We start from the raw sequence: 16,535 nt of genomic DNA, 5'->3' as shown, positions 1-16,535 counted from the left end.
CAATCTGAGTGGATTCCCCAGCTCCTGGAGGTGGGGTGAGGGAGGAAGTAGTCTCACTTCAAATTCCCATATAATTCAAATTATATGGGAAATGTTTTCCCATATAATTGCTATTTCTTTACTTTCTTTTATGTAAATCCTTACTTGTCATCATTACACTTTTGTTACCATTTTCCTTCTCTGGAATGACTTTGATGTTTCCTGTCTTGGAGTTCTGCTGAATCCTTTGACTTTTGCATGTCTGAAAATTTTTATTTTACTTTCATTTTTGAAAGATTATTTTGCTATACAAAATCTATGTTGCAAGCTTTTTTTCACTGAGTACTTTAAAGGTGCTGTCTTTACTGTCTTCTTCATTGTCTCATTACCAGTAAGAAAGATGTCTTGTTCTGTTTTGTTTTGGGGCCACACCCAGTGGTTTTAAGACTGTTTTCCAGCTCTATCCCTAGGGGTTTTTACTGGCTCTACTTGGGGACCACGTGGTGTCAGGGATAGAACCTGGACCTCCTATGAGCAAAGTATGCACTCCATTGTGTTGGGCTATCTCTCCAGGTCTGTGCTGTGGTCCTTAACTGTGTTCCTCTCTAAACAATACTTTTAAACACCTTGGGCTGTTTTTCAGAGCACAGTAGCACTATTGTACTGTCATCCAGTTGTTGAGTTGCTCAAGCGGGCACCAGTAAGGTCTCCATTGTGAGACTTGTTGTTACTGTTTTTGGCATATTGTATATGCCACAGATAGCTTGCCAGGCTCTGCCATGCGGACGGGATACTCTCAGTAGCTTGCTGGGCTCTCCGAGAGGGATGGAGGAATCAAACCTGGGTCAGCCGCATGCAAGGCAGATGCCCTACCCATTGTGCTATTGCTCTAGTCTGGTTTTAAACAATTTTGGTAACAGTAAGTATACTTTTTTTTTAATGTCTTTTGCTTAAAACTTGTTGAACTCCTTGGATCTCTGGGTGTAGCATTTCCTCAAATTTGGAAAAGTTCCAGCCATTATTTAAAATATTTTTCTCCACTCTCTTCCTTTTTCTTTTAATTAAAGTTTTGGGCATCCCAAACAGTGCTCGGATCCAGGAACCACTGCTAGTTGGCTGAATGGTTCAGTGGTTGGGCCCAAGGTGCTCAGGTCTTGTGATGCCCAGAACCACCTGGGTGGACCCAGGGGTGCCCAAGGACCTCCAGGGTTGCACCATTGATGACCAGAGGATTATGGGGTGCCCAGGAGCAAACCAGGTTTTAATTCCTAGAGTGGCTCCCTGGGTGTCCCCTCCTCTTCCTTTTAAACACTAGTTAAACATACAGTGTTGCTTGAGATTTTTCCAAGATTCACTAATGATCTGTTAGTGTTATTAAATTTTCTTTTCTCTGTGTCTTTGTGTGTGTGTGTGTGTCTGTGTACTTTCTATTGCTATATTGCTATGACTTTATTTTTTTGTTTGCAGTTTTGAATACCATTGAGAGTATTTTTCATCTCACACAGGATTCTCATACCTAGAAGTTTGAATTGGGGCTTTGTGCTGTCACCAAATAACTGTTGAACATTTGGGACATGATGATAATAATCAGTTACTGACTCTTAACATCTTTATCATTCTCACCATTTTCAGTTGATCGATTTATTTTCTCCAGATGGATTGTGATTTCTTGCTTATTTCCAGGTCTGATATTTTGTTGTATTGGATTCCAGATTTTGTAAAATGTACTGTGTTGTATGCTGAATATATTTGTATTCCTATAATATTTTGGACCTTTATTCTAGGAACAGTTAAGTTATTTGCAAGCAGTTTGAGCCTTTTCAGTCGTGCTTCAAAAGTTTGTTATGCAGGTTTGGAGCAGGATTGAAATTAGAGCTAACCATTTCCCTTTACTGGACAATACTCCTCTGTCTCCTCTGATACCCCATCACTTTCTAGGTGGCTCTGGTTTGCTGCTGGGAGCAGGTGCTCCTCCACCCTTTGGGAATGCCTGGTGCTCTGACCATTAATCCTCCCATGCGTTTCTTCCCCTGGCCCTGCATGATTTCCCTCATATTCATGGCCAAGTCACTGCTCTACTTCTGCTAACACTTAAAGGGGGTCCTATGAAGACCTACAGACTTCTGTTTATCGGTGTCCTTTAGCCCTCTGTACTGCACATGGTAATTTCCGTGCCCCCTTATACTCTCCACTCTGTCTCCTTCACTTAGAGTCTTTGGGCTTTGCTTGGACTCCTCCCCATTGCGCTATGGCCTCAAGGGTCTCCCAAGGCAGTGAGCTGGAAAAATTGAGAGGGTTGTCTCATTGATTTCTCATGTCTTAGGGATCACTAAAACTTAGGGATCACATTAGACTTTGTTGTCTAATGTTTGACACCTTGTAAAACCATTGTTTCAAAAGTCTGTTTTTCTGTTGTTTTGACTGTTGAGGTAAATCTGTTATCTAGAGCACATCATGGCTAGAACACAATTTATATATTTCAGCTATACTATTACTGTGTCGCAGCAACTTCCACTCCCTTTTAATCATAATTTTTTAATTCCTTTATTATGTCAGGAGACTACTCACAAAGCTAGTGTTTTATTGAGTGGAAAAATTAAAGTAGAAACTGGTCAGATTTATCAAAATCCAGTCACCTGGCTCAAGGATCTTCTAGGAGGGAACAGACGTGTGACCTGGAATTATGCTTGGAATAAGGTAGGTTAAGTCTTAAGTTTATCTTTAACTTGATATTCAAATGAAGTGTATTTTTAATTGTAAAAAGATTTGCTCTTTTTGAACAAAGTCTGAAAACTGGCCAAATATTGTCTTCATTTGTCCCTTTCATGTGGTAGGCTTCTGACTTTCTAAGATGCTACTCTTTGAATTCCCTGGGGCAGGCTGGCACAGCTGGCACATTCTCTCCCTCCTGCTTCCTCACTGGTGTATTGTTAATTTAGTGAATGTGTTAAGAGTTACCAGATTAAATTAAATCTAGTCTTTCCCAAAAATGGAAGGAATGACCAACGGCCCAAGACCCATAGACATGGCGAATGCACTTTATGTTTGAACATAGCTGGATCATGAATCACTAGCTCCCCTCGAAGAAGTATTTCTTTTCACTCAGATTTCTCATGCTTAACTTAACCCTGCTGTTCTGTCTTCTGAGTTAAAAATTCAGTGTAATCACCACTTTGAAAACTGTTCATGACAGACATCTTTGAGGTCCAGTGATGCACTACTTCTGGGTGTTCAGGACATCCCTTCAGGAACAGTGTTACAGTGCCTTACCCAGGAAGGTGTGATTCATCGGATATCCACCTACAATTACTGTGTTGCAGCAACTTCCACTCCCTGTCAAAGTGAGCCCAGAGTCCTGCTAATAGGAGGCATAGCCCCTTTCTCCTTTTTCTGTTCCAAGTGTGCTCACACCAGCCTCCCCCCATCTTTCTGTTCTTGGTCTGGGTCTCTGTATTTATGACAGTTGCTTCCAGAGCTGTACTTCAGTTTCTTCACTTACTTCAACACATTTTTGCATTTTTTTTCTGCCATTTATTCCCTCTTTTGTTCTAATTTTTTTTTCATTTCCTACTCCTAAAGTCACCATCTGCTTTCAGTTTAGCAATTTGTCTAATCTTTTCATGAATTTAGAAATAATATTTGCATGTTGGTGATTAATATTTTGCCTGCGAAACCTCTTTTTACTCTAATGTTTCTGAGACTCACGGTAGATGATACCTTGTTGCTGAAACAATCTGTGCTCCCAGCATGAATGCAGTACTGATTGCTGTAGCTCAGGTTCTTTAGAGCCCAGCGTGCTCCACTACAGTGTGACCCAATGTCTCAATGCTCCCACTCTTTTTCTCCTTAGGAACTAATGCATTTGAATAGAGGACATTCTTTGGTCCTTTGGTCCTTTAATTATGCCTTAATTACATATCACACTGCTTCTGGTCTTTTTCATCAGCCTTTCAGATAGAATCAAATTCTTTAGCACCTCTGTGCTCCTGAAGACAAATATGAACAGTAAAATCAAGGCAATTCTTGAATACAAGGTGCCCATAGAGATTACCTGAAAAGGCTTGGATTTTTAAAAATTCTCCTAAAACAAAAAGTTTAAATACCTTAAACTGCTAGTGCTACTTAAAACAAAACCATTTTTTAAATAGCAAACTCTTGTACTTCTGGTAAATATTCAGGCTGACAATCTCTATCCAGTGGATTTCTTTACAATATCTAACTAATTTAAATTTTTTCTTGCCATAAAGACCTTTGCCTCCTTTGTCCTAGGGGTATTTCTGAATTCATGGTCACTTCTTGCTGAAAGGAATTTTTTCTACAATAGTAAATGTGATTTTTAGTGAGTAGTTCTTTTTTTTTTAATTTAAGAATTTTATTTTATTGAATCACCATGTGGAAAATTACAGTGCTTTCAGGCTTAAGTCTCAGTTATACAATGCTGAAACAACCATTCCTTCACCAGTGCCCATATCCCACCACCAAAAAAAAAAAAAGTACACCACCCATCCCGCCCCCTGCACTACCACCCCCACCTTATAACTAATAAATTTCACTTTACTTTCTATTTACTTTGGTTACATTCAATATTTCAACACAAACCTCACTATTATTGTTAGGAGTACCCCACTAGAGTCAGACCTGTTGTGAAGAGAAATGAGGTCATATGAGGTTTTGGATTTCTGTACTTTAGCAGCTTAGTCCAGGGAGATTTCTTCCAGATATTAGATCATTGCAAGCTTGTAAACCCCATCTGTGGTTGTCATAATATGGCGGTCACCACACCCTTCACCCCCGGCAAGGAAGAGGTGAGAGAGAGAAATACCTTTCCCCTCCTGGGCGGGCATGGGGCTGCGGCTTAGTTCTCAGTCTGGAGACATTCTGCGAGGAGCTGCCCATGCCGAAAAATTTAGCTGGCGTCTGGAGTCATGCTTGTGCAGCTGCAGAGAGTCCACACACACGTGCGGCCCCCAGGATCACATCTTGGCGGCAGGCGGGGCCGGTGCCACCCTAGTGAGTAGTTCTTAAGAATGGTGATAGTAAGGCTATGAAATCAGAAGGGCTTGGCAGACAAGAGATGCCAGGAAACTAGGTCTTTCCCTGCAGCAGACAGTGACAGCGCCTTTAGACACAGAGATGACTCACACATCCTAACCCAACCAGCTGTGCTGCTGAAAGCAGCCCTGCCACGGCAGGCAACCCCAGTGCTTCCTCCTACCATACCTCATTCCTGTTGCTGCAACCTCCTAGCTGTTAGACGTCATCTTGATGTGGCAGAGTAATCCCTGGGTTGGAGTCAGGAAATCAGATTCATTCCTAGTTCCATGCTGGATAAATTGTTCGACCTGGGCAGTATTTTTTAATCTATCCTAGATATGCTTTAGATCCAGTTGGTCAACATGTATTTACTGATTGATTTAAGAAAATTTGATCCCTGGCACCCCATATGTTTCCCCCAGTCCCTTCCAGAAGTTATCCCTGAGCTCAGGGTTGTAAGACCTAAGCATCTCTGGTTGTGTGCCCCCCCCATTCATCCCCCACTAAACACACACACACACACACACACACACACACACACACACACACACACAATGATTGCTCTAGTCAATCAAGTTATTTAACCTTTCTGAAACTTAACGTTACATTATGTGTAAACTAAGGCATTGTGCTGTGGTCTGTAAAGACAACTCCAGAGTGGAGACTCCTGGACTTCCACAGCACATAGGCTGCTTCCATGTGCTGTGGAGCACCACTCCTGGAACGGAAGGTTTCTGTCACCTCTGTGGATGTGAAAGCAGGTTGCTGGCAGCTAAGTGACCTATTTGTCATCAAGGCCAGTGTGTTCTAGAACATGGCTTAGAACCTAATCTTCTGATTCCCTATTTGCTATTTTTTATGTTTGTAACAATGACCCAAGAGAGGTCACATTCCTTTCAGTGGAAGCAGTTTGCCTTGAACTACAAAAGGATACAGAGCATATCTTTTCAGACCTTTGTAGTTTTAGGCAATCTCATTCCTGTGTAGCAAAAACTTTCCCACTTCCACAGGAAAGGAATGTCTTTCTGGATTGTCTGCAGTGTGAAAAATCAGAAGAATGACAATGCTTTTCATTTTTGTGAGTGCTCGTTACTGTGTCATTTTGTGAGTGCACATGAGAAGCAGACTACCCTTGTGAGCAGTGACACAAGTAGTACTGACAGGTGCCTTGTGTAAAGTAGAACTGACAGGTGCCTTGTGTAAACATATTTCTCGTCTGAATCCACTGTGAATTTCCACCCATGTTAACTAATTCATTCCTTTGGATTTAGTATTGGCTTTTCTCTACCATTCCATCTTCACCCTATATACTTTTGAAAATTACTCTCTCCAGCCAGAGGTATGAAAAGGTTGGGGTCAGAATATAATAGAAAGTGGTAGAACTTCTTGTTCTGGGCAGATGCCAGCCTTATTCAGGCAGTCACCGCCTAGATGTATCCTTTGAGTTCAGGTTTTATTCAGGATGAGATGATTGGGAACTAGGATCCCTTTCTAAATGCAAATATCAATGAGATGAGTGCTCAAGACAAGATGCAGCTGCCCTTTTTCTTTTCTTCACAGGGTCTGGGGCAAGTAGGGAAGGAGAGACTCTGGGCTGGAGATTGGGAGCAGGGGTAGGATGAAGGTGAACTACACTTGCAGTCAGTCCCATGTCCCTAGATTCAGCATGTCTCTAGTTCCCCTTACATTTATATAATAATTACATTCTTTCTGAATTCTTCTGTCATGTCTTTCAAATGACTGGAAATGCATTTAAAAAATGTTTTTATTTTTTTAGCCAAAAGAAAATGAGTTTTTTGTGTTGCAGTTAACTTTTTGTTATCCACACCCCACTTTTTTTCTGCCTCCCTGAGATTAAAAAAGAAAAATGAAAAACAATTATGCTTTCTTATTTCTTCCTCTTGGGGTACTAAAAGTTTCTTAAAATTTCTTAAAACTTTATATGGAATCAAATGGATCATCTGATTATCCATGAGCAGATTTCCATTTTACAGTACCAGCAAATGGTTTTTTTTGAAGACTATGAAAGTGGATTGATACTTTCAAATCTAATGGAGCCCTAGCAGGGAGTCTTGGACTTCTTTTATATTCTAAGGCAGGTTCTGTGTTTTACTTCTTGTTGTATGTTAGTGCTTAACAGATAATTTATTATGATGATAATAATTATAATATTTTTATGATATTTAATACTTAATAATTAATTTCTTCAGAGACCTTACCAAAATTTACTTAATAATTGGGCTGGGCTCTTGAACTACATTTTCAGAATACTGACTGAAATCATCTACCCCAAATCTATGCACATGCACCCCTTCACATCTCACTTCTTTCTTAAGGATAGATCATTAAGAAATTAGCATAGACTGGTTTCTGAGAATTAAGTGCTTTGTATTTTATGGTGTCAGGAAAAGCACTGATTGATGGCTTTGGGTTGAAGCACCCCTGCAGTTCTACCCTGAGGGAAAGCAAGAGCTAAGCCAGCTACAGATATTACAGAACCTGTCTTGCTGTAAGCACTAGATCTCCTACTTGTGTCAACGGGCAGAGGCATCGTCTCCAGCTGCCCTTCAACAGAATGGATTTGGGATGGAATAGTTGTCTAGGTTCCTGGAGGCTGGGGCTGGAAAGATAGTATAGGAGATTGAGCACTTGCCCTGCACACAGCCGACCCAGTTCGGTCTTCAGGGACATAATCTTTTGTTTCTAATCATTGTTTGGCTGAGAACTGACACCTGGCATTCAGAGGATTCCCTCTGCTTTCACAGAAAATGATGAGAGGTCACCAAACTCAGAAAGCCACGTCTCTTCTATTTCCATTATTAAGGTTTATTTGGTCACAGAATTGGCCCAAAGAGTGCCTCTATCTTTCATATCCCCTAGACTTTTCCAATTTTATTCAGTTTAATAAGATTTTATTGAATGCTCAGGATGCTCTAGATAATATGCCAAATTTTTCATATAAATAGATTTTGGGTCCACACCAGTGGTGCTCAGAACAATCCTGGCTCTGTGCTCAGGGAGCCCTCTTGGTAGTGCTCAAGGGACCATATATAATGCCAGGAATTGAATCCAGTTCACCAGCATGCAAGACAAGCACCTACCAGCTGTACTATCTTTCCAGCACCCCTTTCATATATTATATCTTTCAATACAACAACTAAATAAGCTGTACCTGTTTTACAAACACACACTGAAGCACAGGGAATTTAAGAATCTTACTCAAGAGTCATGACTTCTATATTCCCAGCATTACTGTGCACAATGTAAAATGTACAGTACAAAAATGAATCACCCAGACCTTGATTTCAGTGAGCTTATAGTTTAGTAGAAATAGAAAAATTAACACATAACTCATTTAATTTTATCAGAAATGACATAGAGGAAGATACTTGAACCTGGAGGTCACAGGAAACATTCTGGAGGGAAGGATGTTCAAGTTGAAATCTCAGACTTTAGCCACAATGAACCTATTTCCTAAGGGTAGCACTGTAGCACTGTTGTCCCATTGTTCATTGATTTGCTCAAGCGGGTACCAGTAACATCTCCTTGTTATTACTGTTTTTGGCATATCGAATACGCCACGGGTAGCTTGCCAGGCTCTCCGACAGGGACGGAGGAATCAAACCCGATTCAGCCATGTGCAAGGCAAACGCCCTACCCACTGTGCCCTAGAACTAAGAATAGAAACTCAAAGACACTTGGTCCCAGGACATTTCTGGCAATACTCTAGTATCCACCCACTCATTGTAAATATTTCCAACCTCTAACCTTTTAGATTGATAAATAATAACTAAGTTTATAAGCACATATAAACCCCCCAAAAGGTTTACCTGCACACCCATTGGGTGCATATGCCTAAAATAGTGTTGATATGATCACTTATCTGACTTCTTGAAAAGTACTGTTTAAAGCTTAATTATTTTAATGAAACTTTTTATCTTTTTAAATTTGAAGGTAGGTTGTAATAGATTGATGGTTGTTTAATAAACGGATGGGACAATTCATGGTATATAAAAAGTGTCAGTATGTTTTCTATAAAAGACCATTGCAAATATTTTGCACTTCCTGGATATGCAAAGCTAGCTCAGCAGTTCAGTTCTGATATATATGGAAGTAGTGATAATAAACAAATGAATTTCACTGTGCTCCAATGAAACTTTATTTCCAATAAAAAAAAAACCAGTCACAGGCCAGATTTGACCATCTGCCAATTTGTAATATGTAATAATCAGTACTGCTCTGAAGAAATTCAAATTTTTAGGAGACAGGTGTATTTGCTTAAAAAATAGGTGCTTTTCTTGTACTTAATGTGCAATTTTACTTTAACCTGAAAACATCTCAAAAAATAAAATCTGTTCTTTTAATCATAGTAAATTCTACCTTTGATTTAAAGTGTATGATTTTTTTAATTTTAAATTTTACTAAAGCACCATGATGTACAAAGTTATTCATAGTTGAGATTTAAATCTACAATGTTTCAGCACTGCGCCCATCACTGGTGTCAACTCCCCTCCACCAGTGCATGATTTTTAAATTCTGTGCTTCGTTGTGTGCAGGTAACATACTTGGGAAAGGAGCTTTTAAAGTACGTCTCTGAGGAAGTGCCCACACCTCCAGAAGCCAGCTCTGCGGCTCAGCAGCATCAGCTTTGTCTCCCAGGTTTGTGCAGCGCAACACTCGAGAGTGGGGGAGCCTCCAAACTCACGGAGGGAGCACTCTGCTTTTGGCTTCCTTTTGTCATTGTCTCGTAGTATATAGTTACCCATTAACGAGAATAATTCCATAGCATTTAGTTCACCTTTTCACACCTGCACACAGGCACCTGACCTGCATACCAGTCTGAACTAACAGTTATGACCCAAGGGGAGGTAGACCAGCATTTTCCAACCTTTCTACACCTGTGCTCTAAAGCAGGTCAGTGGATTGGCAGGAGAAGACCAATGCTACATCTGTAGTATTGGATGGATACCACTTTGATGTAGTTCCAAAATATTTCATCCTCCAAAGAAACCGTGTAGTTGTTCATCAGTTTCTCCCCATTTTTCATTCTGCTCAGTCCCTGGGAGCCACCCTGCTTTTCATAATGATGTGCCTATTGTGAATATATCATATAAATGAAATCGTGTGTGACTTTTGTGTTTGGCATCACTTAGTATAAAATTTTTAAGATAATTCACATTGTAATACATATTAGCACCTCATTCTGTTTGTTTGTTTGGGGACCACCCCCTCCACACACAAAATAAAATAAAATAAAATAAAAAACTACTCCTCCATTGTCCATCGCCCTGCTTGGTAATTGGTTTTGTAATTCAAGATCCAAATGTTTGTCATTCTTTTGTTATTTCTCTCTGTACTCCACAGATGAGTGAGAGTGTCCAGTAGTTTGTTTTTCTCCCTTTGACTTGTTTCATTTAACATGATGCCTTTCAGTTCAATTCATACTGTGGTAACCTACAAGGTTTTATAATTTTTATATAGCTGCATAGTATCTCCATTGTGTGTATATATACAACAACTTCTTTATCCATATCTTAGGACATTTTGGCTGTTTGTGGTATGTGTATGTGTGTGGGGATTTAGCCAACACCCAGCGTGCTTAGGGCTTACTCCTGGCTCTGTACTCAGGGATCACTTATGGTGGGGACCTGTATGGGCTTTTACTTCCTATTATATTCCCAATGCTTAGTACGTTTCCCAGAAAGTGTACTGTCATTGAATGAAAGTAGGAATATTATCCAAATGCTACTATTTTAATACTATACTTACTGGTAGTTGACTGTTCCTTTGTGGGGACGAGGGGGTGCATTTTCATTGGTGTTGAGGAGATTTTGTTGTGCCAGGGACTGAACTTAGTACTCCTGCATGCAAAGCATCCACTCCAGCCCTTTGACCATCTCAGAGCCAATAAGTGACTCTCACAAGCTGACAATCCAAGATAAGGAGTCCTAATAGGCAGACAAACCTAATGGGCTATAATGGAATTTGTGGTGAAGAATTTAACAAACAGTAGAAACAGGGTTTTGGTTTAATTGATACATCCTTTATCTGAATTTTCATCTGTTTCATATTTCATCAACAAATTTTAAAGAGGAGTATCTCTTCTCCTGTTCCCCTTTCTCCCCTCTTAAGAGAAATTGTAAAAGAAATTTGTTTAGGTGTGTTAACTGGCATTTCTCAGACTTATTTAATCAACTGACATTAACATTTCCTGGAACAGATTGCAATATTTCAGTTTGCCTTGCACGTGGCCGACCTGGGTTCGGGGTTCGATTCCTCTGTCCCTCTTGGAGAGCCTGGCAAGCTACCGAGAGTAGCTCGCCCCATGGCAGAGCCTGGCAAGCTACCTGTGGCATATTCGATATGCCTAAAGCAGTAACAACAAGTCTCACCATGGAGACATTACTGGCGCCCGCTCTAGCATATCGATGAACAGTGCTACTGTGTTACTACTTATAGATGTATTTCTCTCTACCTTATGCATGAGCACAATGATTCTCTGCCTTTGTAGTTGTTATCAGAAATGAATCAAACCTCCACCCACATAATTAACCATTTTCCTAGTTGCCCTGGACTTCATAGAAATTTTACTTGTATATATTAGAGTATGAATCTCTGATTTTGCCTAGGGAGTCTACCTCAAGTAAAACTGAAAAAAGGTTTTCAATTTTCCACCCGACCCGTGAAGTGGATTGTTGGTCTCCAGTTTTTGATGGAGAATTTCTTTGCCACAAAGCTGCAGGTCGAGTTCCTTGGTTAACATTGCAAAGATCCAGTTTACTTGACCAAAGAAGGACTTAGGTTACTACATCTCAGGGTTCTAATATTTCCCCTCCTTAGTCACAAAAATTTCTTCAAAAATAGAACTACTTTTTAAGTCCTTCTGGTCTTCTTCACTTCTTTCTGGGTCAGGAGCTTGGAGGTGTCAGCATGGTAAACTGAACTGGACCTTAAGCTGAGTGAACTGTACTAGAGCCTGCTCTGCTTTAATCCTCTCCACAGCAGTAAGAACTGGAATATGTGTCAGCTGGGCTACAGTCCTTTCTGCTTTAATCCTCTCCAAAGTGAGAACCTGGAGTGTGTGTACAGCCTGTGTGTGTGTGAAAGAACCAGGAACAGTCTGTGTGTTTGTGTTTTCCCAGTATTGCAGTTTTCCCTCTAAGTTCATTATGTTCCAGATCACAACAGATTAGTTCCTCTTTGATCTTCCCAACAAACTAACAATCTCTAGTCCACCCAGAGTAAGATCAGTTCTAAAGGATATCCTACTTCAGCACTTCATGGAATTCGTGAATATTGTTGCTTCAATATCTCTCAGCTCCCTACATTAGAGCCAAAGTGGAAATAAAACTCGCCCGGGTTTGTGGGCTTGAAACTTAGAGGCAAAACTTCTTTTCTTTTGAGGGCCACACCCAGCTGTACAGTGGGACACTCCCTGTTTTGCTCAGGGGATCTTGTAGTGCCGAGGATTGACCTGGTGAGGCAATATGTGTGTCCTTCTCATAGTCCCTTTATTTGTTTCCATTTATCCTCACTTCTCCAAAGATTGTTGGGAGCAGTAGGGGTTGAAGAGTAGATTGGATTAGTAGGGAAACATTTTTTCATTTTTTTTTACATGTACCTACTTATTTTTCTGTAGCCTATTAAATTCAGTGAGTATATGAGTACAATCAATAATTAGGAAACCAAGAAAATAGTGTACAGATTCTTTTTCTTTCTTGCCAGCTCCAATGAAAGAGGATTAAAGTATTTTAAAAAGAGGACTGGGCTAATGTGTGATGATACTGTTCTACAAAATCAGATTACCGGACGTCACTCTAAATTGTTATCTTGGTTCACTGGGCAGGAGGTGAAGGGAGGCTTAGAGAGGGAGGGATAGATCTTACAGACAGGACATCCTGGAGGGTGTGGCACAAGGCACAAGATTCAGCTGTAGAAGCCTTGAAGCCAGAGGGGAAAGCCCAGACTTCTGTTGCAGTGGAGTCTCAATTTTCAAACTGTGTCCCTCAGCTCAGTATTTACAGATCATTATTTATTTCTCAGAGCACTTATACCAGAATCTACAATTTAGGAGTCAGAGGTAGCTAGATGAGCTAGAGTGAATGTTTTGCATGCAGCAGATCTGGGTTCAATCTCTGGTGCGCTGCATGGTCCCCTGAGAAACACCAGTGATACCCCTCCTCAGCACAGAGCCAGAAGTATCCCATGAGCACTGCTGATGTCCCTCCCCCCCAAAGTAAAATTAAGTAAGTTTTTTGTGTTATATATATGTTTCCCTTTTTAAGAAACCTCAAATCAGAGGCAGTACATAGATTAGGTAATTGCCTTGCACACAGGTGACCCAGGTTCCATCCCCAGCACCACATATTGTGCCCTGCAAGCCCCGCTAGGAGAGATCCCTGAGCACAGAGCCAGGCCACTTTATTTTTAACATTCCAGCTGGGAAGATGGGCAGCTAGTGTCCAGGTGGAGGTCCTGTCTGCCATTAGGTCTGTAATTTTGTCCGATCTCTGTGCAATGATGAAGTCTCGTTACAGCGTGGGTGCTTCTGATCTCTGCTGATCATCCCTTTTCTTGGGCCTGTGACTTTGAGGGAAGACTCATTCTTTAGAAAGGGGCAGTAGAGATTGTTGTGCATATAGGCCCCTGCTCTGGTGAAATTGAGCTCATCATAGTAAGACAAATTTAACTTAATTTTTAAAACCTTACTTTTGGGGTTTTCCTGAGAGAAGAATGTGCTTGCCCCAACTTTTAGAAAGTCTACAAAACAAAAATGATAATGAGAGTTACTATGTTTACACATGAATGCTGTATTGAAAAGTTCATGTGCAACAAGGAAATTTATTTACTTATTTATTTATTTATTTTGGTTTTGGAGGCCATACTTGGTGATGCTCAGGGTTTACTCCTGGCTCTGCACTCAGGAATTACTCCTGGCAGTGCTCAGGGGACCATATGGGATGCCGGAGATCTAACCTATGTGCAAGGCAGGTGACCTACCCACTGTACTATCTCTCTGGTCCACAACAAAGAATTTTAATTTCTGGTAAGGAAAACCAGGAATAGTCCTTGAAGTCAATATTCAAACATTGCCACCTGGTTTCTCTTACATTCTGTTTCTCAGCCCCTCCAATAGCACCTCCTCTCATCGTCCCAAAGATGCATGTCTTTAAATTCAAGTCCACAGGTAAGAATTAGGATAGAATTCTTTCATCACTTTTGTTATTGTTGCTAAAGTAACATTTATGGTCATGTTAACATTTATGGTTTTGATGTACAGTTTTCACACTTCCTCACCACCGGAGTGCCCAACACCTTCCCTACTGCCCCTGTGTTCCTTCTAGCTGGTCTTCATTCCGCCACCCCTGCATAATAATCTCATTTTTATAATCCAGGGCCAAGAACTTATTATTGTTTAATACTGTTTTCTTGTTTTGTTTCTCAATATACATAGATAAGTTAGATAAACCAGTGATCTTTCTGTCTCTGACCTAACTTTTGCCAACATAATACACTCCGGTTCCATTAAAGTTGTAGCAAGCTGCATGATTTTATCTTTTCTGGTGGTGAATAGTACTCTATTGTGTATATTTGTGTATGTCTATGTGTATGTAAGTGTATGCATGTATATATGTATATATACACCACATCATTATCCATTCATCTGTCGTTGGACATTTGAGTTATTTCCATATAGGCTGTGAACTTTTTCAAAAAAACTAAAAATATTTTATTGCATCCCTCTTTCTCTCTGAATGAGTTGTTAGTTCTCATTCCAGAATCAAGCTGAGGAGTCATAAAGTGAAAAGTATGTCTGGACCAGCACGGGGCCATCTTGTAGTCTTGTGTTTGGGATATAGTACATGCTGAATGAATATCCGTTGATTTAATCAGTAAAACCTGTCATCAACTAGTTAAACCTAAATAGGCATATTTTAGTAGAAGCATGTAGGCAAAGTAGAAAAAGGGATAGCCTTCAGGAGGCAAGCAAGGGGACGGGGGGCAGGGGGCGGCGGGGAGGGAAGATCACCAATGGAAAGCAGAAAGGATACTGGATATTAATAAGTACCACACATACCTATACTTCACATAATTTACATTTGCTTAGACTTGTACACCTAGATCTTGGACTATAAGGTATACCTATTTGAAACTCCCTGGCCCAGCTCATAGCCATCTTGGTATTTTCTGTGGAAAAGGATTCAATTTGCTGAATGGTAGGTAGCTCAAATAGTTTCTGAGTAAGGAAGTGCTGAGACTCCAGTTTTAGGATCATTGACTTTTAAGACCGCAGAGTTGAAAGGTCCCTACTGATTATAAGTTCTTTCACTGCTCAGAAGAGATGATCTGAGGAAGCCATGTGATTTGCTTGAGATTGCACCAAATTTGTGTGGCTAGAAAATGAATCATCGATCTTCCAGCTTGATAGTCTTTTCAGTAATGAATAATGACAGTAGATAGCAGCTAATATTTATTGATTGCTAAGTATTCGTCAGGAGCTAAATATTTCGCATGCAGTATCATGTAATCCTCAGCTGTTTCATTCTCAACTCATTGTAAACTGAGTCACAGATCGGGGCACTGGAATGAAAGTATAGCAGGTAAGGATGGCCCAGGTTTTATCCCCAGCAACCCAAATGATCCCCCATGTCCTGCAAGGAGTGGTCCCTGGGCACAGAGGCAAAAGTAACTTCTGAGCACCACAAGGCTGTGACAAAAAAGAAAAGAAAAGAAAAAAGAAGCCTTGATCATACTTTTCTTACCTTGTTGTTTTAGACTGGATTGAGGCTTTTTTCTCTCAAAATCAGCTAATACTGTTTCATAGCAATATCTCAGGTATTAAAAGGAGTGAATGAGGAATGACTTAGTCAGAAAGCCTGTATGTATACTTTTAGATGTAATTAAAAGCCAGGATGGTTGTATAATATATAAATTGTCATCTTAAAAATTGTAAGTCAGTTTTGTTTTATTTCTTTGAATAGGAGTTTCCAGAGAGTCCATGCAAAGCATTCCACATTATCTGCAAATAAATGAAATATTATTAATCAACGATCAAGAATTTCTCCCACACCATATAATGGATGAGCACTGGAAGTTCTATACGGAATGTGATGAACTAGCATTCTAGTGTCCTGCTTTCTTAATGAGTAATTTGGGTTTTTTTCTGCGTTGTTGACCAACATTCATATTTTTTCTTGTGTGTCTGCTGACCCTCTTGAACATAGTCTTACTGGCAACTGCTCAATATGTAGCCACCAGCATCGCAGTTTGTGTTTCTCGCCACTCAGCCACTGCATTAGAGGCCTCCCTGCCTCACAGGACTGCACAGAACTAAAGTCTAATATGAAATTTTGGCAGCAGAAGCCATTTCTGCTGGTGCAGTCGGTCCAATGTGACGTACAAGTGTAAGCCGCTGGGGGTATGTACCAGCACCAACTTATTGTTATGTGTGTTTTATTTTGGAAGAAAAAAGTGTAACTTCAGCTGCTGTATTAATGATTTTTTTTGTCATTTAAATAAGT

General features: G+C 40.3%; 1 protein-coding gene across 1 annotated transcript in view; it reads left to right on the top strand.

Annotated features, from left to right (window-relative positions):
• The window catches only part of ANKRD31 (ankyrin repeat domain 31), a 93,538-nt gene extending 77,397 nt beyond the window's left edge, over window positions 1-16,141 (top strand). The window contains exons 23-25 of the mRNA XM_055126517.1: window positions 2,536-2,676; window positions 9,570-9,672; window positions 15,996-16,141. Of these exons, the coding sequence (XP_054982492.1) occupies window positions 2,536-2,676; window positions 9,570-9,672; window positions 15,996-16,141 (390 nt within the window). The remainder of the gene's footprint in view (window positions 1-2,535; window positions 2,677-9,569; window positions 9,673-15,995) is intronic.
• Window positions 16,142-16,535: the final 394 nt, after the last annotated feature.

Source organism: Sorex araneus, chromosome 1, assembly GCF_027595985.1.
Source record: "Sorex araneus isolate mSorAra2 chromosome 1, mSorAra2.pri, whole genome shotgun sequence".
Classification (NCBI taxonomy): domain Eukaryota; kingdom Metazoa; phylum Chordata; class Mammalia; order Eulipotyphla; family Soricidae; genus Sorex; species Sorex araneus.
Note: the sequence above shows the minus strand (reverse complement) of the source record. Positions and strands in the feature narration are given on the sequence as shown.